The following is a 26,897-nucleotide window of genomic DNA, read 5'->3' as shown; positions in this document are numbered from 1 at the left end:
CCACAGCAGCTATTTCTGGGGAACTAAGTGCGCAGGGCTCCTTATCAACCAGGAATGTGCTTGTGTAACATCACCTTTCTGGGTGAAGCGCTCCAGGAGGAGCAGGGACAGCAGGCGTGTGTACGGGTTATTTTAGGAAATCGCCACTGTGAATGGATGCTGTGTTTGCTTTTGCAAGTAGAATTGGTCATGGATTCTTATTTTTCGTTTATTTTTGCTCTAGTGAATAGTAATCCAAGTGGAATGACCGTGGTGGTGGTGATGTGGTGGTGGTGACAGAGGGGGAGGCAGCGCTGGTGGTTCTTGTGTGGGAGTCACTGGAACACCGAAAACAACATTGGTTGTGGGACAGACACAGACCACTGTGATATTATCCTGAGTTTTCCCGGGCTGGGATTTCACTCCAAGGCTTAAGCTGCGGAATCAAGGTGGATTGATATCACATTAACTGTGCTTGGGACAGCAGGTCCTGGGGACTGGGGTTCAGTTCGATGCTGTCACACAACAGGTGGTGATGATGCTTTAATACAAAAGGACTTGGGGTCCTGAGCAACCTGGTCTAGTGGAGGGTGTCCCTGCCCATGGCAGAGGGTTGGGATGAGTTCAGCTTTAAGGTCCCTCCCAACCCAAACCATCCTGGGATTCTGTGACTTTCCTGCCTGAGGCCGGATGTTCACTGGAGTTTTTATTCTCTTCCTTACTGTGTCACTGGAGTTCAGTTTTCCAGATGTTTATTTTGGTGGTTATTTAAACTCCAGAGCAAATGCCTGGGGGGTTCTGTTGAGGCGATGTCCAGTTTTCCCAGCTTCACACCATTGGTGCAATCACCACTGATGGCAGAGGTTGGGTTCTGCCTGATCCGAAAGAACAACACTTGGATTTTGATGGAGTCTGTGTGTCTGGACTCATCTTGGGGTACAATACTGTGAAAATATCAATTCCTGGTGTACCCTTCAGAAAATGTCAGTGCTTTCAGGATGCAGAGGTTTTCAGGAAAAGTTGTAGTTAAGAAGCTGTCATGTGCCTCACAGGGAGGCTCAGACTCCATGGGGCAGAGCCAGGGGGTTTCAGAGCATGTTCCCTGTGAGTTTCCTTGGCTGACATTTAACCTTAATTCTGAATTTCCTGGAGTCTTGTCAACCAGTTTGGTGAGAGATGGGGTGTCAGTGGCAGTGCTGGATGTGTTCATGTGGCCACCTCCAGCCTCTTCCCCAGGCTGACTGGACGGAGAAGAGCTCCAGTGATCAGCCAGATATGGACAGCAAGGGGACGTAGGGAAATATTTGGAGGAACTGCAAAACTGAGGGAAGCTGATCAGTTTGGTGGATAGGGATGGGTAGGGCGGGAGGAGCTCTCTAATTTTGGCCATTTTTATCCTTTTATATAATTTTTCAGCTGTTGAACGGTACAAGGATTCAAAGGTCAGCGGTGAATAGCTCTGGTTATTCTCTGCTGGACCCAGACTTATTGCGGGTGTCATATGAGAAATATACTTTCTTTTTATGTTGCACAGTCAGAAGAAAATTATTTTGTTGTCTTCAATAGTTTTTACCTCATTCTTGTAGTCTTGCCAATATCCTGTAGTTGTTTTTTGCAGGAAGCCTTTCAATGTTCTCTTAATTGGAATTAACTGTTGTAAGAGAAATGCACATTTGGGTTGAAGATAATATAGGAAATAAATATTCAGAGAAATTTATTTTAGGTTAGAGGAAAAATGATGATTGGAGAGTTTTGCTTTGGAGCTGTAACTTTGGAGAGGTATAAGGAAGGGTTTAAGGATAAAGGAATAAACCAAGTCTGCTCCTGAGTCCTGTCTACAACTTCCTCCTGAGGAAAGTTGGACTGGGTGATCCTTGTTGGGTCCCTTCCAGCTCAGGGTATTTCATGATTCCATGATTATCTTGAATAACCTCAGAGACTGGTACTAAGTCTACTTGTTATTGTATTGTAAATTATGTTCATTAACATAATTACACCGTTTTAGTGCTACATGGAAGTTCTAAGGAGTCAAAATCAAATGGCAACAGGTAGTCAATAATTGGACAAAATAAAAACATGAAAACAAATAATGAGGAAAAATAATCATGTATTCTTTTCCTGTCACCAGTCGGGACTGCAGCTGGATGTAGCAGCTGCCCAGGCCTGAATCCTTTTTTCCTCTCGTTTTTAATGCTGCTTTTACAAGAGTCTGAAGGAAATCTCTGTCTAAACCAACTGGTAGTAGCGACATAGCAGCTCCTCTGGGCTTTGCCTGAATTCTCCTTCCTTTGCTAAATTCTCCTCTTTCTCCTTGCAGTTTTTGGTTATTTAGTGCTATAAAATAAGGAGAACCTGAATATATGAATTTACCCAAACCCTCGAGTATATAAACTGGAGAAACTTCCCTCATTCCCTTGACCTCAAGCTTGCTGAGGTAGGAAAGCATTTAAAATACCCACAGCTCTATGTGCACATGCAGATGTATTTTTAAATGTCCCCTACTTCAAGGTCAGCCACAATTCCAGTTGAAGTGCAGTTTGGATTTCCTGTAGCCAGATACTGTCCTTGGGGCTGATTCCCATGTTGTGCAGGGATTGTGGGATGGGGACCCAAGGAGGGTTTTTATCCAAGTCACACATGGTGCTTTGGACCTGTCCAGATGGAACAAGTCCAGAGGAGGCCACCAAGTTGATCCAAAGTCTGGAGCCCTTCTGCTCTGGAGACAGGCTGGGAGAGCTGGGAGTGTTCAGCCTGGAGAAAAGAAGGCTCCAGGGAGACTTTAGAGCCCCTTCCAGTGCCTAAAACGGTTCCAGGAGAGCTGGAAAGGGACTTTGGACAAAGGCTGGAGTGACAAGACAAGAAGGAATGGCTTTAAACTGAAAGAAGGGGAGATTTAGATTAGATATTAGGAGGAAATTCTTCCCTGTGAGGGTGTTGAGGCCCTGGCACAGGTTGTCCAGAGAAGCTGTGGCTGCCCCATCCCTGGAAGTGTTCAAGGGCAAGTTGGATGGGATTTAGAGCAACCTGGTCTAGTTGAAGGTGTCTCTGCCCCTGTCAGGGGGTAGAAGGGAATGAGCTTTGAGATCCCTTCCAGCACAAACTGTTCTGTGACTCCATGAGAGGAATGTGGATGGATGGTCTCTGCCCACAGGAGCCTTCAGAGCTGCTTCACCTCCTTTTTTCCTCCTTGAGAAATGGCACCGAGCTTTGAGCCGCTCCTGAGTGAGCTCAGGTGCTGATGAGCAAGAGGTTTAATTAGATCTTCAGGTTGGATAACTGGAGCAGTGAGCTGGGCATAACAGCAGGATGGAATTCCAGTGACGTGTCCGCAGAGCGCTGTGGCCCAAGCCGAGTTATTCCTCAGCCTTGCATTCCCAAACACCCTGGGTGCTGAAGCAAAATGATGTGGAAAAAAAACCTCAACTTTGGTCTACACACCAAAATAGCTGCCAGTGAAGTGATCAATGGCTGGTTTGATCCCCTATTGGTGGTCTCTTTTGGTACTTCTGTCTGTAAGTTGGACACCTTCAGGATACTGCTGTAGGCTGAGACTTCCTGGTTTGTAATGCTGAATTAATTATAATAGGGTATTAAAATTACCCTCCAATACAGTGATTTTCTGTGCTGTCACCAGACAAATTGTATGGTTTTTACCAGGAACACAGGCAAGTCTAGCTGCTTTTGGAATCCTGTGCTCCCACTGATGCTCCTGCCCCAGAGGACACGGTGGCTTTAAAGTCAGGTATCACTTTAAAGTGAATACTTTTGTGAGTGAGACATCGAGGGGAAAAAAGAAATCTCCCCATACCGAGCCTTCCTTTGCTCACAGAAATAGTTTCTATATTAATATTTAATTTACAGTAGCTCTGAGGAATGAAGAAAGTCCTGGACTGTATTTGTTTTATACTCCTAAATACGTTTTGTTGGAACAACTCTTAGATACAAACAAGGAGGACAGAGTGTCCTGGGCAAAGGAGTGAGACAGTTTGTGTTAAAACCATAAGTGTTCATGGCTTTAGCATGGGAATGTTCAGTACTAAGGATCCATCAGATACCTCGGAGTAGACCTAGTTCCCACTTGCTCTTTTCCAGTCTCTTTTCTGCTGGGATTCTTTGTGGCTTTACCCCTTGATGCAGATTTAGATGTTTTTATTCCTGAAAACCTCCTGTTTCTGGTGCTGCCGGCACAAAGCTGTGCTCCAGCTCAGGAGAAAGTGGGATCAGAATTCCAGACACAGTCCTGGCACAGCTTCAATTAAAAGGTGTTGAAAGAGCCTGGATTTTGCTGTTTTGCAAAGTTGGAATTTTTGTCCCTGTTAAAACCTCGGGGATCCCTGGGAAAGGAGCTTGATCCTGGCTTTTTCTGCTGGGTGAGGCAGAATTTATGCCGTCACCCCCCTGCTTTGACCCAGTTATGAAACCCTTGCCTGTAAAAGTATTAATTTGGGGACTCTCAGGCATTGCAGTGTGAGAATTCCAGCAGTGAGAGCTTTCCTGGAGAGCCACCTCCAGTTTAGCCATTTAAAGGCTGGTGATAAATCTGATAAACTTAGTAAGATAGGTATTTTAGTGTGCCATGAACCTTCCTCATTACTCTGGAATTAATCAATGACTTGGACTTCTTTTTCCCCCCTGCTCGGCTGTACTTTCACAAGGTATAATTAAAATAAAAAAAGCTCTAGTTTTCCTTTTTGTTCAACTCTGCTGTTGTTGAACTATGTGTGGTTTGGATTTCAGCCCTCCAGAATGTTGGCAGAAGGTCTCGTCTGGAAAGAAATGGTAATAATCCTTTTGGGGTTGAAAAATGGGGAAGAAAAGATCTCTGGATGATTCCAGGCAGAATGTCAGTGTGCATATATCTATATATCTAACATGCACTCAGGATTGTGTGATTTCATATAGATATTCATGATGTTGGTGGGTTTTTGTCAGGTTTGCTGATTTTTTTTTTTTTTTTTTCACTTTATTGTAACCAGTCCTCTTTTTGAACTTTTCATATGAAGCTTAGTGCAGTAGCTAAAATTGCACATGGAAATCACTGCAATTTAAATGTTGCATTTTAATTCAGCTGAAATGATAGAGAAGTGACCTAAAACTATCTTTTTTTTTTAATGTGAATTCCTTCTCTTTTGCCTTCTGAGCACACAGCAGAAGGCTACACCCATCCCTCCCACTCTGCCTGTGTCCTCTTGTGGGGTCACAGCCTTAAGCCAGCAATCCCTGTGCCAGGCTGGCCTCAGGTGAAGCCTTTGTTGAAATTCTGATTGAGGAGGAGGAGGAGAGGGCACAGCCAGGCCTGGCTGCCATGGCCATCTCGTGAGTGGGTGGTGGGGCCAGCTCTTCTGAAACACAGAAACACTTTTGGGTTTGTATGTTTGAGCTCTGGAGTGGTGTCAGCTCTCTGTGCCATATCCTGGGGCATAAATTCATGGAATAATTGAATGGTTTGGAGGGACCTTAAAGCTGATCTCATCCCACCCCCTGCCATGGGCAGGGACACCTTCCACTAGACCAGGTTGCTCCAAGGCCCGTCCAACCTGACCTTGGACACTTGCAGGGATGGGGAGTGCTCATCTTGACAGTCCCAGTGCTGGCCAGGCTCCACTGGGAGGCTATGGGGGTGTCTCCAGGCTGGCAGTGTTGGAGGGCTGGGAATGTCAGCCTGGAAATGCTGCAAGGGCACAAATAGCATTGTGCAGTGACACGGGACATTCTGTGACACTGTGCTGGGGGCTGGAATTCTACTTCTGTTCCAAATCCAAGCAAGCTTACAGAGTTATCTGCATGTGTCTGTGCAGACTGGAAGGGGAAACGTTCATTTCTTTGAGCTGCAGAGTGTTGGTTTCTCTTTTCATTGGACATGTAAGAATATTCTCCAACAGCAGCACTGATGCTTCTGTACTAACAGGGGATTGCCTTGGTGGTACTGGGGGTCAGGATACCTTAATAAACCTTCCAAGTCAGGCTTCCTCTCATTCCCCAGCAGAATGATGGGCAGCAGCTCTCCCAGCTCCTCCTCTCAGTAGAATTCAGTTCTTGTGGAAAGGTTTATTCAAATCCAGGGTCAAGTTTGGAGTTACTCTCAGTCCAGCAATGTTAACTCCCATGTGGTTTGTTTTTGTCCCGTTGTTCAGCTCTGTTTGATGTCACTGCTCTGGCTGGAGGGACGCCTGTGTCACTGCGTATGTGTGGTGCTGGCGGCCAAGCCAGAATTCCCAGCTGCTCCTGGGAAGCCGTGGAGCCGGAGCCTGGCTGCTGCAGGCTGTGGTGCAGAAGGCAAGGCCACAGCACCTGAGCCCAGGGGCTTTCCCAGGGCTGTGTGTGAAGCTCAGCTTGGATTTGCAGGAGAAGGGTCGTAGGCTTGTTTTTCCTGGTGCAGGGTGAGGACTTGAAGGCTTTGAGAAAAGCAGATGTGAAACCCATGGGGCAACAAGTAGACTCTGTCACACTGACAGTTCAGAGAGGAGAAGAGTCAGTGCATGATTCCCTCTCGACATAATGTCAAGAGCTCTGTTTTGGAGCTGTTTGAACAATTTCTGTGAGGAGCAGGAGGGGCAGATGTTGCCGAGGATTTGGGTTTAGCAGCCCCCTCTGTACCTTTGTGATTTTGGACGGCCAGTGGAGTGAGGGAGTGTTGAAGCACTTGAACAAACAATGTCTCTGGAAGTGGCCACTGGTCATTCTGGCACAAACTTTGACCAAAGCTGACATTGTTTTTCTCTTAGTTAAACAAGTCAAGCTCACGCTGGGGCTTTTTTCTCTTCCCTTGTAGTATAATGTTGGCTTTTATGTGTCCCCTGGGCCCACACCCGGCCGTGGGGTGGGCCTGCACACAGATGCGTTGTTTGGGGTCCCGCATTCCAGGGAAATCAAATGCTCCTGCACCACATCAGCTGCACATCTGCAACTGCTCAACCCTCCTGCAGCCCCGCCGGATCCAGGTGCTGTGCAATTACCAGGTTAAAGGCATCGAGAGCTGCTGCTTCTCTGTCCTTTCTGTTGAATTGTGCTGGCTTTGATTCCCTACAGCTGGTGAAACAGTCAGACTTGGTTCAGGCATGTGTGGAAGAGAGCTCATTTCATGCTTGGAATTGTAATTATGTTCTTTTCTTTCAAGCTGCCAGCGGTAAAAGATGTCTTCCAGTGTGTATTATCTAAATAAGCTGTAGCGTTTAAATGTTTTCTTATTTCATTTTAAGAATGTGGCAAAATAAATTGTGCTTACTCTTCTAGTTTTGGTTCTGGAGCAATTAATTCCCTGTAGCTCTCTCGTGAACTGCTGGCCTTGGGAAGCTGCTGTGTTCCACTGCAGTGAAGTAGCTGTGGGGAACAGGGTTATGTCAGTGTGGGGGCTCTGCCCAGGCCTGCCCAGTTGGCACTGGTGTCCCCCCCTTGTGTGTTCTGATCGCGGGCAGTATGTGCTGTCAGCCATCCTTCTCATCCCAGTCATCTCCTAGAGTCGGAGCAGCTGGGTTTTGGGGAATTTTAGTCTGGTTAATGCATGTGAGTTAGAGAGTAAGTGCAAACACTGAAAGGACAAGGGGGAAGGGTTTTATGCTGAAAAATTTATTTAGATTAGATATATGGAAGGAATTCTTCCCTGTGAGAGTGGTGAGGCCCTGGCACAGGCTGCCCAGAGAAGCTGTGGCTGCCCTGTCCCTGGAAGTGTCCAAGGCTAGGCTGGATGGGGTTTGGAGCAATCTGGTCTAGTGGAAGGTGTCCCTGCCCCTGGCAGGGGTGGAATGAGATGAGCTTTGAGGTCCTTTCCAACTCAAACTACTCCATGATTCTGTGATTATTTCTCTCTCTAAAATAGCCTTTTCTGCCTCTGAGTTTTCCACGATGAATGAATCCATTTCAGTGTTCCATTTAACCAGTGCTGTGATGCTCTGAGTTTACTTCTGGAGGCTGCAGATGTGAGCTTTTGAGCACATAGGTTTCCATGTTGCACTCTTGGGAGTATTGGCTGAATTTGGGGAGGAAAGAGTACCAAGAATGCAGTTGGTTTTCATTCATACTTGTGGTGAACCTGCAGCTGGTATCTGGCACCCTTGTAGTGAGCAATCAATCCCTCTTTCCTCTTCTCAAGAGAAGAGGAGGTGTTAAGAAACAACTGCATGTGGCACTCAGTGCTCTGGTCTAGTTGACGAGGTGGTGATCAGTCAGTCACAGGTTGGACTCAATGGTCTTGGAGGTCTTTTCCAACCTCAGTGATTCTGTATTGTCCCAGCAAACAGCTCTTCCCTGAATGTACTGGATTTTCAGAAAGGGGTCCCTGCATGTGCTGTGACCCAAGCAGGAGTTCCTTCAGAGCCAAGTTTGGGCTCTGGGCCTGGACCTTTGCCTCCCTCACAGAGATGTTTTTCATGTGCAGCTGTTGGAGCTGCTCTGTGAGTTTGGAGTGTCTGGAGTCAGCCCTCGGATCCCCTTTCCCTTGTCTCTGGAGTCTGTCTTCTCATCTGTGGTCTTGATGAGAGTGCCTGATAACCATTTTGGTGTCTCTATGATTGACTGGAAGTCACAGTGGATAAATCTTTCATGATTGGAAACCACTTAAGCCACGAGGTGGCTGGTGATCACTGGGTATTAGTGGAGAGATTCTACCAAACAATCAGGGAAAATTGAGTGGCAGAACATATAATTTATGACTTCTTCTCAGCTCTGTGGGGGCAAGTCAGTGAGAATCGAAACACTGAAAGGATTATATTTGACAGATATTTTAAAGAATGACTCCAGTTAGTGTCATTTATTGCTGGAATGTGTGGACAGATCCCAAGTCAGAACCCTCGTAGGGGCAGTGCCAAAACCAGATATGAAAGAGTGTGCAAGAAAATGAGGGTGCGGGATGTGGCCGAGGGCTCCAATTTTCTGACAATGGACAGAAAGAATGTTCTGAGGGCTTTTTTTTCAGACATTTTCCTTTGATAATAAAGTGTACAGATCCTACTTAGTGTTTGCTGAAACCCCAGCCTGAAGGGGATTTGTTGGAGCTGGTAAGTTGGGCAGTGAAGGTGTCATCAGTGTACAGAGACCAGTTAGAGAAACTTCTAGAACGTTCTGGAAATTATCTGTAGGATATATCAATTTTTGCCTGGCAGTGATATATGTCACAGGAGAAATCCATTGCCCAGTGCTGGAATGTGCATTGGAAATTCCTGGGCAGGGGCTGTTCCATGCAGTCGGATCTTCCTCCACAGGTGTGTGGTGGGTAACGACCCTTCGCTCTGGAGGAGGAAAAACCTTCTAGAAAAACATTCTTCCCTCAGATTTTTTGTTGTGGTAATGCCTCTAGAAGTATTAATCTCTCCTGTCACAGTTTGGCACTCACTCCAGTTCCCAGCAGGGGTTTCTCAGCTAATCCTTGTCTGGAAGATTTTCCCTTACCTTACATTAATTTCTGATCCCGACATCGTTTGAAGGTTTGTGTTCAGCTTAAATAAATACACCCCAGGCCGTCCTGTTGGCTCGGGGTTAAACACCAGGGCAGTGTAAGTACCTGTGAGTGTCCCTGGAGCACTCCTGGGTGCCACTCACCTTTCTTTCCAGCATCCCCAAAACCTCCACGCCCTGGACTGTGTCACTGTTATTCCCTTGTGACCCTGGAGAAATTATTTGAGAATTTTTGTTTCCGATGCAGGATTTTCTTGCTGTGAGTAGCAGATGTTTTCACTTTAGCCCATGAGTGACAGCTCCTGAATCAAACATCTGCCTTGCTGCTGGAATTGTCCCCAAATGCTGCCATGCTTGAAAGCTAGTCTCAACTCCTTGGAGCCAGCTCTGCCCATGTTCCTGCACTCTTGGAAGCGGAGGCAGCTGCCGTCGGCATCACTGCTCCACGAAGGCAGCTGGTGACCTGATCCATCAGTGCTGGGGCTGTTCACTCCAGAGAGTGGGTTTGGGTTTGGTAGATTTGCCCCCATCACACAAAGAATTGTTGTCACTGTGTGCCAGGGAGAATTGTCCAAAGCAGAGTCCCACTTCCCTCAGTCCATGAAAATATTGAGGGAAAAGGAAGAATCACAGATTTTAAACCTTTTTAATTGTCACGTTTCTCCTGTTGGCTTCCTCTTTGACCAACACACCAGTCTGTTCTGTGTCTACAAGGATGTGAAGTTGTAGGCCTGGATTAGGGCTCTGTGTAGCACAAACACATTCCAGTGTGGACACGGTCAGTCCAGGGTCTGCTGGTTTTATTCCCAGATTTTGTGACTAAAATTCTCAGGAGCTGAAGTTTCTGCCAAGTCTCTGCTATGGCCCCAAGGAGAGGAGGGGGGGAAACCCCCTTTCGCTAATAAAACGTTTTTGATTACCTTTTTTGGGTTTAGATTTGTACAAACAGTTCAAAACAAAGTTTTCAAGTCATCTTAGTTTTAAACTGTCCAGGCTTAGCCTACAAAGAGCCAGCCTTGGTTGATTTGTGATTGATTTTTTTTTTCCCAGTGGAAGTGAAACTCCTGGTGATGCAGCTCAAGGGGTTTGCGCTGCCCTCCAGGTTTGGTAGCTTTGGCTCTGCCTGGGGTTGAAAATACTAAAGCTCAGTCTTGAATTCAGACCTAGTCTGGTGCTTGTCTTAGCAAAGATGGTCCTGGTATTATCTGCCTCAGCCCTGCCGTGCCTGGGTGAAGGTTCTCCTGGGCTTTGGAGAGGGCTGTGTTGTCTGAAGAGGAGCCTTGAGAACAGGAGCTGGCAGTCACGCTGTGGGGGGACTGTGTAAACTCAGTCTAAAGATAATTTATGGTTTCTAAAGCTGCTGCTGAGTAAAATTTTCCAAGGCTGGCTCTGACCTGGCTCTCATCAATGTAAAACCGAGAACAGTCATCTCAAAGTAGCATTTTGAGTTGTGCTGAGGGGAAGGAGGAGAACTTTGACTTCTCAAAGGCTTCATTGGCTGCAGCTCTGCAGCACATGAGCGACTCTTCTTTCAGATGTGAACTGCCGGGTCACTTTACCGTTACCGGAGCCCTGACTGGTTTAAACTTGGCTTATTGGTTTAAACTTGGCTTAGAGCGTAGTGTTTTTTGCCTGGTTTCGTTTTCACAGCAGATGTGATGTCAGGGTTGTGATAACCCCCCTCGGCTGTCTCCGCACCCGCCGGTGTCTCGCTCCCTCCTGCGTTCCCGAAGCCGTGCGCCGGCACCGGGAGGGAGGACTTTGGGTCACGCTGGGTTGAGCTGTTGGCAGCGACACTCGCGTGTTGGCAGGAGCTTTCCCAACAAGATGCTGGGAGAGCAGGGGAGGATTTCTCCTTGTTTTTGCAAATTAGCAAATGAAACCCTAAATAACTTGCTAAACTCAGTTTCCTTCTGTTGGGTTAAGAGGAGGGGAGTGCTTGGAAACCTTTGAGATCCTAATTGGCCTGAGTGTGCTAAAAACACCTTCTTTCCACCCTAGGCGCTGCTTCTTTCCAATACGTTTGGCTCGTTCTGTGGCAAATCATTTTTATAACACTTGAGAAACTGTATATCTCCAGAAAAACAGGATGCGTGCCCTGCCTTATATTTTGGATTTGTTTTCCAAGTATTTTTTGGGGTTGCTAAAAACACAGCCTAGCCCCATTTCGGGGTGTTGGGGCTCTACCCGTTGGTTTGGTGCTGGTTGGGCGATAATGGCCCTTGGTGCCCCTTCATTGGGTGGTTTTATGTGGGGTTAACGACCGGGTTTATTGGAGCACAGATATAGGACAGGCTCCCCAGCCCTTCCCTCCTGCAGGGTAACCGAATTTCTCTTTGCCAAGGCCAATTCTCTATCAGCTCCTAACCAGGAGTGTGCTGAGGTCAAGTTCAGATACTGTTCCCCTTCCCCTCCCAAGCTGGGGACAGTGAGTTTCTCATCTCTTCCTTGGGCTGATAACGGCGATTCCTCCCTCCCACAGAAAGCTCTGGAAGTTTTTTGAAGTAATGCAGTGTTGTTCCTAACCCTTTCCTAAGATTTTGTATATTAGATGGTTGGTTTGTTCTTCATGGCTTTGTCCACTTAATTTTGCATCTTATTTGACATTTAAGAATTCTTATTTTAATTGAGATTCCCTGTGAGCTGCAGAACTGCAGGGTGTGGTGGAAGTCCCATTTGTATCTCAATTTGGGCAACAAACTGAGATTATAAACTCTGGTAGGGCTTGAAAACCTGGGAAGAGGGTTTGTTGGGCATGGAAGGGGACGGCAGGAGAGGAAACTGAAGGGGGAAGATGGAAAATGTCAATAAAAGTCAGTTTGAGATGGAGTTCATCTGACAAGACTGACCAGAGGGAGCTGGGAATGTGAAACCATTTCTCTGATAATTAAAACACCAGTTTGTAACTAGTTTTCAGGCTGAAGAGCCGAAGTTTGGGCATTTTGTAAGACTGTCAGGATTTTCCTCTGAGCCAGTAGTGAGGTTGTCCCAAGAGATGCTGACGTGCACATGAGGTGTCCCAGTTCCTTCCTGGCAGGAGCTGAATGCACATCTGTGTATTCACTAATGCAGATGTCACAGGGCTTTGGGTGGATCTGGAGGTAAGAAAACCCTTTCACAAGAGCTTAAGTTTTCAGGTGAGGCAGAAGAACTTTCACTGCTGTTCTCTTCAGCTGATTATAGCTGAGCAGTGGGTGGAGAGAAGCTTGGTCAGCAGTGTGCAGTGGGTTCTCTTGTCCCTCCCTGCCTGCTCACCCTGCCAGGCATGACACAGAACCCTCTGCATTTCCAAACCCTTCAATCTCACCTTGTGTTTTCTTCCTAGTCTGTATTTTATTGTTTTTAAGTAGTATTTCACTGCTTTGGAGCAAAACTACATTATAAAATTGTTTTTATCTTAAATAACATTTCTGAGCTCTGGCAAAGGCGACCCTCTGGGTCTCTGGCTCAGAGGCTCTTCTGATCCGTTTCTTTGTCCATTTTATTCTTGAATTTTTCTAGCTTTCTTCCATTCACTCCTCCATAGGGCAGGGAGTGACAGGTTATCCGAGATGTTGCTGTGTGTGGTGATTTCCTGCTTTTAGGGTTCTGTGTAGAGAGCATGTCAGTTTTTATAGTTCCCCAAGGACGTGATGTGTCGTTATTAAAAAGAAAACACTGGCTTATCACATTTTAGGCCTGGCCTGCTGACTTGGGGTTGCAGCGAGCTTTAAAGTGACGGTAAATCACTTGTGAATGTCTCCAGCTGTGGTGGCCTTGGGTATGGTGGTGGTGGGGCAGAAGAGCCCCTGGCCAGCCACTGCGGCAGGTCTGGTGACACCACACCTGAGTAAAGGTGGTCTCAGCGTGGGTGTCTCATCACCCAGAGCCCATACAGGTGTCTCCAGGTACATGGAGGCTTATGGATCGGAGAGAGCGAGACGATGGAGAAATAGTCTCAGCATAGGGAGTGTGTGTCTGGTTAAGCACTTAGTAGAATAGCGGCATGGTTTGGGTTGGAAGAGACCTTAGAGTTTATCCAGTTCCAACCCCTTGCCATGGGCAGGGGCACCTTCTACTAGACCAGGTTGCTCCAAGCCCCATCCAACCTTCTGTCAGTTTAGCCCACAGGGATTTGGTTCCTGATTTCAGAGAAAGCACAATGCTTGTTGTATAAAATGTAGTCTCCCTTGCAGTGCTTCTTCTCTTTTCCCAAACCACTCCTGGATTTGGGAAGGCTGGGCACTGACCAGGCTCTCACGTTTCTGCAGGGATGAACATCTCCCACCTGGCTACCTTAGTCCCTCTCACCCTTTGGGCTGTGCTGGGGAGCAGTGGGATCACTGCAGCCATGGGCCCCATTTCCTCAGGAAACCAGGCTAAAAATACCCGAGCAGTGCTCTGGGAAGTGTTGCTCAGTGTCGGTCCTGAGCAGCCTCTGCTCAGCTTGTCCTCAAGTTCTGTAAATCCGTCGAACTGGTGTTAAACGTGGCACTTACAGGCTCTTTCTCATTCCTGACGTTCCTTTCACTAAATGTACCATTTCCAACCCTTTCTCTTAAAACCAGCTCCCTTCAGATCCTTACTCTGAATTTTAGAGTCTTTTTTGGTGATGGTATAACATACAAATCAACAGGAGCTCTCTGTGGAGAATAGAAAGCTGCAGAATTGGAGTCAGAATTTGGACACAGAGGCCATTAAGAGCTTTTCTTTTAGTGAAGGTGATGGATTTCCTCATGAATGGCAGTGGGATCTTCTTGGATTTGAGCATCACAGAACATGAGATGTGGGGATGCAGGTGGGCTCTGTGTGGATGCCATTGAGGGGTCTTCACCTCTCTTAGGGAGACAAAGCTGCCCAGGGGTGTCAGGTGTGGGATCACTCCCATTTTAGGTGTTTCACCTCTGGGGGGTTTTGGTAGCCTTGGAAAGTCCAACCCTGCTCCACTCACGAAGGTGAGTGTGGGAGGAGGAGGGTGTGGAGCATCCTCATGGGAGCATCTCCTGTTCCTCACCCCTGGCGCTCCACTCTGGTGCCTGCAGATGCTCAGAATGAAATAAAGGATTTCAAGCCTATCTGGTGTTTGGCAATCACATTTATGTGCTTTTAAAATCTTTAAATAGCCCATTTTAATAGAATTGGGCTGTGCAGCTCCTGGGATGCTGTCATGGTGGCCCTGGGATGGCAGGAGTTCCGTGAGAGCTCCGTGGTGGCCGGATGGGATGCCGGGGACCCTCCACCTGGGCAGACACAGTAGCCCAGTGGCAAAATTTTTATTGGAGCCCTTTGTTTTGCCTCTTCCAGTTGCTTGGCATAACCTGACCAGGGAGAGAGTCCAAGTTTTTAGGGATATAAAGGGGCTTTAGGTATATCTGGGGTTGGAGCAATGTGGTCTAGTGGGAGGTGTCCCTGCCCATGGAATGAGATGAGCTTGGAGGTCCCTTCTAACCCAAACTAGTCTGTGATTCCATGATTTTGGTTTTTTTCTTTAGAACAAGTGAAGTGGTTTATGCAGGCAAGAAGTTGTGGTTTAAAACTAGGGCACAACCTTGGGTGCCATCATGTGCTGATCACTATCCTTCATCCCCTTGGAATGTTCCTGCTGGGGGAGGAGGTGCTCTCATGCTGTGCATCTCCAGTACCACCACCTGAGCCCTGAACTGGGATCACAAAAAGGTGCAGTAAGAAACGAGTCTGTGGGAAGGGATCTCAGGCAGGAGATTTGCATGAGGGAACTTGACTTTCAGGGATGTTAGAAAGGTTCCTTTTAAAAAAATAGAAGATTTTTTTTCAAATGTTAATTGAAAAACTGACCCAAACTGTGGCTGTTTCTCTCCTAAAGAGCTTTGCCTCATCCTGCTGAAAGAACAGACAAATTGAAGCTGAAACATTACATTTTTTCCACAAATGTGGCCATGCTCCAGGACCATAAAGAGAGTTTGGAAAGGCTGTAAAACACATGTTAAACAATTCTTTACTTGAGGCACCTCTAGAAACATTTATTTTCAAATAAATTAAATATTTAACTTGAAAAATCATCCTTTTTTTTTTTTATGAAAAGACTTTGGTAATTAGAAGCAGAATGTTTCTTCCTTAGCAGATGCGTATTAAGAAAGTGATACAGCAGCAAATAACACAATAAATGAAATAAAATAAATTTGGAACTGTATAAATCAGGGATTATATTTAAGGATGTTCCTTTCAAAAGCAAATGTTTGATTTTACTGGCATAAAAAACTCTTGTGGTGGTTTTATTTTTTAATAGTTACTATGGAATATATGCTAAACCAGAATTAAAGAAATAAATTATTGTGAGATTTAAACTGGGCAGCACAGAGGCCATGTTGCTGTAGGGTCTTTAACTCCTAATCTGGTTAAAGAACCTCGGTATTTGATGCTGAGATTAGTTAATGAATTAAACACAGTTGTGTTTTTGAACAGAAAGGAAAAGTAGCGTAATTGATGTCTATTAATAGTGTATTTAATATAAGTTATTTAAAATGTTTTTAAAAGCATATTTAAGCTCAGCATTCTTTGCAAAGGAGGACAGGCTTTAGATCTCAGATCTAAAGTCAGAATATATTAATATATTGCACAGAATGTATTAATACAACTCTAATGTGGAAGCAATGGGCACTTCCCAAATTCTTTGAGTCTTGATGCGTGTTTTTAAATTACAGAGGGTTTTGAAGAGAACTGGAGATTGAGTCAAGCTGTGAAATGCCAGTGATATGTCATGTGTTCACTATGTATTATTTTCAGTTTTTACAGAGGAGGAAATTTTGATATTTAAACTTTTCCAAATGTCAACTGATTCTGCACAAAATAATCTTGAGTCTGAGCCTCCCCAGGAACTGCGTGTCACTGGGAAACCTCCTGGGAGCAGAAAAACAAGGAAGTTTTTCCTTCTGCCCATCTTAGAACAAAGTCCTGTGGGAGAGGATTGGGGGGGCGGGAAAGCTCTGGAAGGTGGATGTGTGGGAGTCGTCCCTTCCATAAGGAGACCAGCATGCCTTGAGCTCTGCTCCAAATCCAGAACTCAAGGCCAGGTTGGATGGGGTTTGGAGCAGTCTAGTGGAAGGTGTCCCTGCCCATGTCAGGGTTGGAACTGGGTGAGCTTTAATGTCCCTTCCAGTCCAAACCATTCCATGATTGTATGAATTCCAACCTTTCTCCGGTCCCTCCAAACCTGTTGCTGTCCTGGCATTTATTGATACAGGATCTGATACTTTGGATAACTCCCCAGGCTGGCCCTGCATCTACCTCTGTTGAATTCTCCCAAGGAACTGCCTTTGCAAGTGCCATTGGCACTTTGCAAAGCTCCTGCCCACACATCCTGCTGTGGCTGTTGGAGCATCTTTGGGAAAGCAGCTGGAGGTGCTTTCCCTGTGCAAAATATCTCTGTCACTGCGTCCCATGGGAGTTGTCACACAGGGAATTTCTGTGTTCATTAGTCCCATGCTAGGAAAAATCCTTGGTTCTTACTGACAGCCTGAGGAATCATTAGGGCTGGTGACTTCCAGTATTTTTCCTAAGCCTCGGCAGAACCTGACTTAATCTTTAATGAAAACTAGAACCCAGCAGACTGTATATAGTAACCAGCCCAACCAGTTCCAGTGTCCCACCTCCTGGGGAGGGATTGCTAAGGAGCTGGTTGGTCTGGATGCTTCTAAGGATGGTATTTAAGGTGTAAATGTGGTTAAATTTTGCACATGAAAGCATGTGTTTTAGCCCAAGAATACTCTGCTCACACCCAGCAAGGAGGGTGGTGTCAGAGCTGGGAAGAGCTCGGGGTCGCAATAGACTCTTCATCTGAGAAAAAGAGTGAATTTTGCTGATGGTTCTTCCTGACCTGTCTGGTCTTTGGGAGTAATGCCAGGAAAAAGCTGCTGTGCGTTTTCTTACGGATGGGAGAGTGTTATATGCTTGTGGTTTAAGAGCAAGTGCTTTTATTCTGAGAGGTGGCTTCTGTGTCTTCACAGGGAGGGTTGAAGGACTCTAAAACCCCGGGTGGTGGATTCGAGCTCTGTGCTTTGTGCAGCCCCCAGAAAGCTGTGGGGGGTAAATTCCAGCTGCTGAGGGGAGGGATGGGGAAAATTTGTGAATATGAGCTTTGGCTTCTACTTATTTTTAAGACCTGCTCTGTTTTCTTGCCTTGATGTGGTGCATCTCCCACCCCCAAACATTGGTCACTCATCACTATCTCTGCTTGGTGGGAGTCATCTTTGTGCTGCTGTAGCCCCAGATTGCCTCAGTGTTCAGTAACAGGTGCAAACTTAGGAGCTGGAGATACTGGGGAGAAATTTTTCCCTCTGAGGGTGGTGAGGTCCTGGCACAGGTTGCCCAGAGAAGCTGTAGCTGCCCCATCCCTGGAAGTGTTCCAGGCCAGGTTGGATGGGTGTGGTGGGTCTGGCTGAGCTGGAATTTATTTCCCCATAGTAGCCCTCACGGTGCAGTGCTCTGCATTGGTAGCTAGAGGAGTGTTGATAACACACCCATGTTTTGGCTACTGCTGAGCACAGCACTGTAACATTCCTTCTTCAGTCGAGGGCGAGATCCTGGGAGGGGACACAGGTAGGCCAGCTGACCCACACTGACCAAGGGGATATTCTGTACCATATGACGTCGACCCAGATATAAAAGCCGAGGCAAGGAGCAGGACTGGAGGTGCTCATTGTCTCCAATGGCTGCCTGCTGGCAACTGTTACGTGTGTTGGAGCCCTGCTTCTCAGAGAAGTGGCCGACCATCGCTGCTGATGGGAAGTAGAGATTAACTGCTGGCTTCTGCTTTGTGCGTGCGCACGCTGCTTTTGCTTTCTTTTTTGCATAAATATAAACTGCCTTATTGCAACCCACGATTTGTGTTGTTTTCTTTTCCCACCTTACTCTCTCCCCTGTCCAGCTGGGAAGGGGAGGGATAGAGTGGCTGGGTGGGCACCTGGCGTTCAGCCAAGGTGAACCCACCACAGTCGGGCTCGGAGCAACCTGGGCTAGTGGAAGGTGTCCCTGCCCACGGCAGGGGGTGGAATGAGATGATCTTTGAGGTCCCTTCCAAACCAAACCCATTCAATGATCCTATTAAAGAAACTTCCCCAAACCACTTGGTTCCTCAGGCTGTGAGTGCTGGAGGGACAAGAAACCGACAGCTCGAAAGGAAACAACATTTAATGACAACTTTCTATGGAGTTGTCTGTAAATGATGGATCATTATAGCTGTGAAAATCGTGTAGAAATCCAAACTGGCCACCAGACGTTGCAGAGGTGTTGTCGAAAAACTACTTGGGGAATACAGTTATGGATTTTAGAAAAGCTGCTTAGGGAATGTCATCCTGTGTTGTGGAAAAGTTCCTTGGGGAGCCTAACGATGTACCTACAGCTTCTGAGAGCCAAGGGCAGGTCTGTGTTTGACACAGGGGGATCCTCCTCGTGGTGTCATGTGGATGGGTTTGAGTCAGGCCTTCATTTGCAGGTGAAGTGGGAGGTGTGGTTGTATCTGGAGCACCTTTCTCACACTGGTACCTTTCAGGTACATGGGGGTGGTCACTACTTGAACCCCCAGACTCAGGGCTGGTCTCCAGGAAGTACTGGTGGGGAGGGACTACCTTTGCTCTCTAGAGCTCTCCTGGAAGGCTCAGTCCCAGCAGACTCCCCTGAGGAGGAGCTGGAAGAGGCTCCAAGAAAGGCACATGAGCAGGGCTGGCTGCCAGCGCCACACCGGAGCACATTGGCTGCACCGGGCATGGCACGGACCCCTTCTGCTCCCGGGTGTCCTGTGAGGGACTTCTCCTCATGCAGATGTGATGCTATATCACCTGAGGGTTTGGGGCAGCTCAGCTGCCCCGACCGGACTGGGGAGACCCAGAGAGGTAACGCCTGGAGCGAAGCAGAAGCGCCCCAGACACACATGGGGCGAGGTGGTCACAGCCTCCCTTCCTGCTCCCTCCAGGAAACCAGACTGGAGGAATTTTTCACATCTGGCAGTAGTGGTACTTTTTGTTTTTTTTTTTTCCCCCAAGGCAGAACAGCTTTGCAGTGATTTAATTCAAGAGCAGCCGACTCAGTCGTACCTACCGTAGGCTTGCGTGCGGTGCCGAGGGCTGATGAATAGCCTGGGTGGATCACGGCCCTTCCCAGTTGGATCTCCCTCCTGCTGGCAGCGTGGCCGGAGCTCAGCGTGTCTCTGCCGCCTGAGTCAGAGCAGCTGCTCCGACACGTTCCTGGTCCTGGGCAGCAGCAAGGCCAGTGGGGCAGCTGCAGGGATCGGCCAGCACCATTCCCATATGGCTTTCATGAAAAACACCTTGTTTCAGTCCATTTTTTTAATCTGATTCCTGCTTAAATGTTGAATATAAAAATATGTTTATCATGGTGGAGGGAATTAAGACCTTTTCTTCATGTTGTAATTTCTGTTATTAGTCTTAGTTTTCTCTAAACCCGTTAAAAATGATATTCCATGTGAGCTCCTTCTACTACAGTCCAGACTTAAATGCTTCCCATCAGTTGTGCTGGCACAGCTGCTCATGGGCCTGTCAGAACTGGAGTTGAAATAGCAAATTTTATTTTTATTTTGTAAAAAAAAAAAAAAAAAAAAAAAAGAAAGGAACTTTTTTGTCTGCCTGTGTTTGTTTCTAGCTGAATGAGTTCCCTGCTCTGGTGTGCAAGTGTGGCTGGTTGCTGAGGTGGCTGGAATAGTTTGATATGGTGGTGCTTTTGGGTGAAACCTTGGGTGCGATGAGGAGTTAAAAGTTGATTAAAAGGGGTCTTTAAAGGTGGTGCAGTTATTAAACACCAGCTGTGGTTTTCAGTCTTGGTCCTCTGCTTTCTGTTGAATGAGCCACTTGGTGCATATTTAAAAACATGCCTAAAAAGCTTAAGGTAGTTGAATAAATCGGTGATGTGACGGCAGCAGAGCTCACGTGGGTTTTGGTGTGCCGTGGTGGGGTCACCTGTCTGGAACAGGCTGGGATGATTCCTGCAGGGACACGTCCTGGCAGTTACCTCGGCTTTGTCTTTGATAGTTAAAAAAATCCCTTGTATAGGGAAAATGGATCAAATGAAGCTGGAGCTCCTGGAGATGCCATGGCAGAAATCATGGAATAGTTGGGTTTGGAAGGGCCCTCTGGAGATCATCCAGCCCAAAGCAGGGTCACCTGGAGGAGGTGACACAGGAACACATCCAGGTGGGTTTGGAATGTCTCCAGAGAGGGAGACTCGACACCCTCCCTGGGCAGCTGTTCCAGTGCTCTGCCACCTCCATGGAAAGAAGTTCTTCCTCATGTTGAGGTGAAACTTCTTGTGGTTCTCTCCTCGTCCTGTTACTGGGCACCATGAAAAGAGCCAACGTTGTGTTGTGAAGGCACTGCCAGCGGGAGGCTGCTCTGCCTTTGGGGTAAAGGGCTTTCCCCCCCTCCCTACAGATACTTTCTGTACTTTTTCCTGGTTGGGCAGGGAAGTTGCTTCCTTGAGATGAACTTCAGGTTTGGAAGTCATGCCTGTGTGTTGCTGTTCCTCAGCTGAGCCAGGGTTGCAGCTCTGTAAACCCAGGTTTTCCTTGAGAAGCAACATCCTAATGGAGACAGAACCCGTGCGTGTGGTGGGAGAACTGGGAAAGAGGAGCCGAGCATGGAGCACCCCCTGCCACCCCCACCCACTCGCTTCCTCCCAGCCTATTGTTGGCATTCTGTGTATATTCTCCCCAGGAATTAACTTGTCCCCAAATCGTGGCGCCGTGGACGCACCAATTTTCCAAGCTTCCCTGCACCTGTCGGATGCGCTTTCCAGCCTCGGCCTCACAAAACTGTTTGTCATTCAGGGGGGACAATGTCCCCTTGTGTGCCGGGCTCCCGGAGGGAGGGGCTGGGCGGGGGCACGGCCCCACTGGCGGATGGGCTTCCCATGTGAAATGAGACGGGAAGACAAATTGCTTCCAGAGCGGCGTTTCACACAGGCGGGAGCGGCGATCCTGCTCCAGCAGCGGCAGCACCCGCTTGTCACTCACATTTCCATTATCTGGGTTAAATATAAAAGGGGGCAAATGGGGGTGAAGAGAACACGGGGGAAGAAAGGAGCTTTTCAAGGACTCCGAAGGTCCTGCTGGAAGGATTGGCTGCAGGCTTGGATGGCCTTGAGTTGATCGCAGATGGAGGGTGCACCGAGGTCCCTGCTAGAGCTGAGGAGCTTCCTGGTCACATTTGCAGGAATAACATGTTCTTGTTCCAGCTTTCTTTTTTGGGGAAACTTTCTGCATGGGGTTCTTCTCTTCTGCCTGGGGATGTCACAAAACCTTGCATGTGACTGGTCTTTATGTTGTCTTTAGGTTGATCTTTAAGCTTTACTGTAGGAGAATCCTGTGTTTTTTCCATGTGTTTCCATGCATCTTAAAGAAGACACAACAATATGACAATAATTTTCTTGTTCTGATGATTAAATAGAAATACAAGCCAGAATTTTAAATAAATGTGGGATTAAAGTTCAGTGGAAGTAATAGCCAAGGTAAAGTCCAGGCTCATCTGAAGTATCCATACCTTTAGAAAGCACAAGCTGTTTCCCAGTAGTTACAATTTCAGTAAAATTTAAAACTTCTAATGACTTGAGAGATCTTGATGTTTCTGACTTGTCCTTGGTAAAGGCAGAAGCAGAGTTTAGTTGGCTGCTCCATGGGGAAAGAGGAGCATTTCCACGTTCTTTCCTGGCCGTGGGAGTGAACTCTGGTTGTGCTTGGCTTGGTGTCACTTTAAGGGCTGCATTATTATATTTCATTAGTGGCAACTGCAGCATCAGCACAGCAGCCGGTCGCGTTCACTGCTGGCAACCCCTGGAATGTGGTGTGGGAGCATCCTGCTGGGATGCTCCATTTCCATGCTGTGGCCCGGCTGCGCTGGTGGCAGAAGGTGAGTGAGGGGACAGCAGCTTTCCCAGCTGGCTCCTGCATCCGGGGAAGTGGAGAGGGAGTTACCAGTGGAGCAGAGGATGAGCAGTGAAGGGGAGGGATTGTGGGGGGGACAAGAGGGGCTGCAAGGTTGTAGGGAAGGAGTTTTTTCATTGGATTTGCAGAGGGAAGTGTCCAAGGCCAGGTTGGATGGGGCTTGGAGCAATCTGGTCTGGTGGCAGGTGTCCCTGCCCATGGCAGGAAGGTGAAACAAGATGAGCTTTAAGGTTCCTTTCAACTCAAACCATTCCATGTTTCATGGCAAACCAACACCTGATCCTGCTCCAGGCCACTGGTGACCCTTGGAAGCTGGACCAGTGAGGGTTAAGGGAGTTAGTGAAGTGTTATTTCTTGTTGTATGTGTTTGCTTTAAGGCTTCTTTTCCCCTTAACACACTTCAATCCCTGGAAGAGTTCTCAAAAAAATCAGACATGGCACTTTGAAATATGGTTTAGTGGGCGTGGTGGGATCAGTCAGATGTTGGACTTGATGATCTTGAAGGTCTTGGAGTGGGACCAGTGTGGAGGAGGCTGGCAGGAGCTCTCTGTTGTCTGTGCGTGTGACTTCCTAGATCCATGCTGGAGGAGGGGAAGGAGGAAAGGGAAAGGCTCAGCTCACTGCTTGTGTTGCTTCTCTCAGCAAACTCCGTTTCCCGGGTCTGGGGCAGTGGTGGATCTGTGGGGTGGCTGCTGGGCTCTACCAGGGAGTTCCCCAGACATGGAGGTGCTTGAGGGAGAAACCACGTGCTCAGTCAGGGTGTGGGTGAGGGATAACAGCTTCAGACCCGGGTATTATCCTGGACACGAGGATGTACAGCATATCTCATCCCCAGCTCTGAAGAGTGGTTTGCTGCACGGCACAGGGAGAGAGGATGTAGCAAACACAATATTGGGAAAGATGAAAAAATGAGTGGGTGGCAATGAGAAGGAAGAGGAGGAGACAACCCAGACGATGAAGGAAAACAGGATCTTCTGTTAGAGATGGGAATACTGGAAGGAAGCCAGGAAGGAAGCCTGAGAAAATGGAGAGAACACTAGGAAGGCTGGTGTTGCTCTGATAATTCCAGCAGGTATTCCTGGCATTCAGCTTCCAGAAATGGCAAAGCTTTTGAAAGCCTGGTCAAAACCAGCAAAGTGCATGGAATGATGTGAATATCCTTGAGTTAAACTTTGATTGTTTTGCCATTTTTTCCAAAGGGGATTTGGTGTGTGCTGTTGGCTTGTTAGAGGAGGGAGCTGACCTTGGGAAGGGCTTGGGGTGCAAGTGGGTGTCACCATGGCTGGTAGGGAATGATTCGGATCAGAAGATTCAGGCTTCTCTGTGCTAAGTGATTTAATGAATTTTTCTGTGGATTCTGGTGGGGAATTCACTTTTGGAGGTGGTGTGAGCGGAAAAGCCTTGTGCTGTGTGAATGGTGCCTGAATTCCCTCCTGGGCCAGCAGCAGCGGGTGCTGGGCTCCTGGGCTCACTGGATCACTCCAGCCTGGCTGAGCGTGGTGAGCTGAGCCGGGAGAGGAGAAGCAGCTCCAGCTCCTGCTCCTGCTCCAGCACCGCATCCATTGGTTAGTAAAAATAGCTCGGCTGCTGGCGTCAGTGCCAGGCCTCGCATCTGGCTTCCCTGAGCGAGCAGCTCCAGCCCTCCCTCCTCCCTCCCTCCAGACAGGGTCTGCTGGAGGACACATGGCGTGTGACGGCTGCGGCTCCGGCCACTCCCTCCTGCCCTGGGCCTGGGCTTTGGGAAAGGCCTTTGTGCTGGGGGCTCCCTGCAAACCCGGCTCTGATCCCAGAATCGCTCCTGCTCAGTTGGCCCATCCTAATAAAATGGGAATCAATCCATGCGCGAAGCCAACACCATCTCCTGTAGCCCAAGGGGTTGTTCAGAGCTTTCTGGGTGTTCAGGGAAAAGGTGAACACCTAGCTGAGTGTGCAGATCGTGTTTTGCTCCCCTCTTGCGCAGGTTTGGCTGAGTAGGTGTTTAGAAACAGTTTGTATGAAGTCGGCTGGTTCAGTGTCGTGATTTCTTTTTTTAGTCTTGCTTTTTTCAGCGTTTAAGCTCCGGAAAACAGGGAGATACCAAGTGCAGGCAGGAATGCTCTCTTTGTAGACACAGAAAGAGACCAAAGCAGCCTTGCAAAATTGCCTTGAAAATTCAGTGGTCTGTTTGCAATTGCTCACCTGCATGACTGATAGTCAACAGTGAACGTTTTACATACTTGTCTAAAAAATTAAATTATTTGGGCTCCAAAGGGTGTTGCAAAACTGTTCCATGCTCAGGCTCAGCTGAGTATGGCCCTGTGGGCTGAGTTCTGCTCCTGCCCTCTGATCCCTGCCCCAAACCCTGACTAACTGCCTTTGCCAGCTGATCAGAGGTCTCACACATGCCAGGAAGAATAATTTACCCAAAAAACCTGCTGTGGGCGTTTTCTGCTTTGATGCCAGTCAGTGATCAGCTCTCCCTCGCTGATGGGGCTTGCTCTGCTCACCATGGAAAGGTCTGCAGAGGATTTCCCTTCCCATGCTGCAGGTAAGCCTGGATGGCTCCTGCTCCCCAGCAGATGTTCCTTCCATTTGCAGCCTGTAATTCCTAACCCTTCTCATGAGAAACATCTCAAATGGAGCTTTAGGATGTGGTGAACTCCTCCTTGAGCTGTTCCCAGGCCTCCTGAGCATAACACCTCCAAGCCATCCATTCTGCTGGTGAGGAAGGCGGGAGCTGTGCCCAGCCGGTCGCTGATCCGGCACCATCCAGCACTTTGGTGCTTTACATTGGTGCTTTTCCTTCAACAGCCTCAGCTCTTTCTGCATCACTCTGTGGAGCTGGAGCTGATAAGATGTTGAGTTTCAGGAGCTGTGAACCAGTTTAGTAGGTGGGTGAGTTTTTCCAGCTCCACATTAGTGTTGCTGCTCTGTTGAAACCTGGAAGGCTGAGGGTGACACAAACCCACCCTATTCCCAGATCTCAGCCTGAGGAGGTTTGCAGGAGGAGGGGAACAGAACCGTGCTGGGTAACTGAGCAGAGATCCTTGTGTTTTGGGCCAGCACAAGCTTTGGAAGGGGCTACCAGCACACTTGAAATCCTGGCATTGAAGCTCCCTGCTGTTGCTGAAAGCTACCCTTGCTGCTGTTCAAAGTAGAAGGATTTTTGTTGTAGTAACTAGAAAATATTTCCAAGTTATCAACAGATTTGTTTTTGAACAACTCGTGGGAAGCTCATAGTTTTCTTTTTGGGGAATTCAAAGCAATTGGTGGCATACCTTGTGGAGTTACTGCTCTGATGAAAAATCGATGTTTTTAACATATATGGGTGGTCCATGTGCTTGAATTTGGGAACATTTGCCTGTTGTTTCTCCAATCTGCCTTTTCTAGTGCCATCATTGTATTTTTAGCATAAAAACCCGTTTAAAGTGTTCACTGAGTAAAGGAGAAATGAGAGTGTCCAGCGAATGTGTAAGTCGGGAGTAGTCAGAGGTGCAGCCAGGCTAAAGGAGGAGTAGGAAGGAGTAAAGAATGTGCCCTGGACACCCACAGATTCTGAATTTCATCCTTTTGAGCTTTTCAAGGGTGCTATGTGTCCTGTACGGTGGTGTTGGCATTTCTGGGTGCTGGGGAGGCCGGGGACCTGAAATCTGTTTGGTACAGGGGGCTTCCAGGCCTCTCAGCATGTTGGTCACCAGACTAGTGTGTGTTGGAGGAGGGACAGGGCTCCTTTCTCACCTTTTTTTAAGAGAATTTAGGTCAAATACTGCAGTTATGTGAGCAAAGTCCAAGCTGGTCATTAGGCTAACATTGGGTTGTCCCTGGACCTTCAGCCCTGAACTCCTGGGGATGAGTTGGAATGAGAACCGGTGGCATGTTGACAGGTGTTTTTCAGGTTTTTAGGACTGTTTTTGGGAAAATTTGGCAAATGTCTGATCTCCAGAGCCATTTCATGGTAGGCTCAGAGATATTTTATTTGAAGCACTTTGTAAAATGTGATTTTTGCTTGAATTTGTCACTGCCCCTTAGCCAAATGAGGCCAAAGTAGCCAAATCTAGGCTGAGCAGTTCTACCTGGGGAGCTTCTAGGCCCCCTCATTTCCCATGTTCTTTAGAGGAAGGAGGCTGTGTCAGCTGCAGAGTTTGCAGGTAGATTTTCTTTTAAAAAAGATTTTCTTCCATAAAAGGAAAAGCTCTTTGCTTAAAATTATGCTCTGTTTAGTATTGCCTTAAATTATTGAGTATATATAGTGATGGTAAGGAAATCAACCTGTATGGTGAGGAGTGTGATGTGCAGAGAGTTAGTCTCTGCTTTCTCTGTGCATCATAGAAGGCATCATCTTTCATTTCAGTCATTGATTAGCAGCTCCCAAACCTGCTGCATAGCCTGCAAATCCTGAATTCCAAACAACAGAGTTCACAGCTCATAGTCGGGGCGGCATAATTCAGCCTCAGCTGCTTTATGCTTTCTTTGTCTGGTCAGTCAGCTTGAAAATTTACCTGTCTGTAATGAAAAAGCATAATTGTACCCTTTGCATGAGATTTTGCTGAGGTTTAATTTATTTTAGCTCAGTGTTGAGCCTGCAGCAGTCAGTGCCGACAGTGGGAGCATGGGGGCAGCTCCCGGCTCTTGGCAGCCTGTTCGT

The 26,897-nt window shown here is 47.5% G+C and overlaps 1 protein-coding gene across 1 annotated transcript in view; it reads left to right on the top strand.

The window, feature by feature from the left end:
• The window catches only part of LOC120323851 (translation initiation factor IF-2-like), a 47,482-nt gene extending 30,105 nt beyond the window's left edge, over nucleotides 1-17,377 (top strand). The window contains exon 3 of the mRNA XM_039384471.1: nucleotides 17,331-17,377. Within this exon, the coding sequence (XP_039240405.1) occupies nucleotides 17,331-17,340 (10 nt within the window). The 3' untranslated portion in view covers nucleotides 17,341-17,377. The remainder of the gene's footprint in view (nucleotides 1-17,330) is intronic.
• Nucleotides 17,378-26,897: the final 9,520 nt, after the last annotated feature.

Source organism: Pipra filicauda, unplaced genomic scaffold (assembly GCF_003945595.2).
Source record: "Pipra filicauda isolate LSUMZ 115617 unplaced genomic scaffold, ASM394559v2 scaffold357_size738173_pilon, whole genome shotgun sequence".
Classification (NCBI taxonomy): Eukaryota; Metazoa; Chordata; class Aves; order Passeriformes; family Pipridae; genus Pipra; species Pipra filicauda.
The sequence above is the reverse complement of the archived record's forward strand: the minus strand, read 5'-3'. Positions and strand labels throughout refer to the sequence as shown.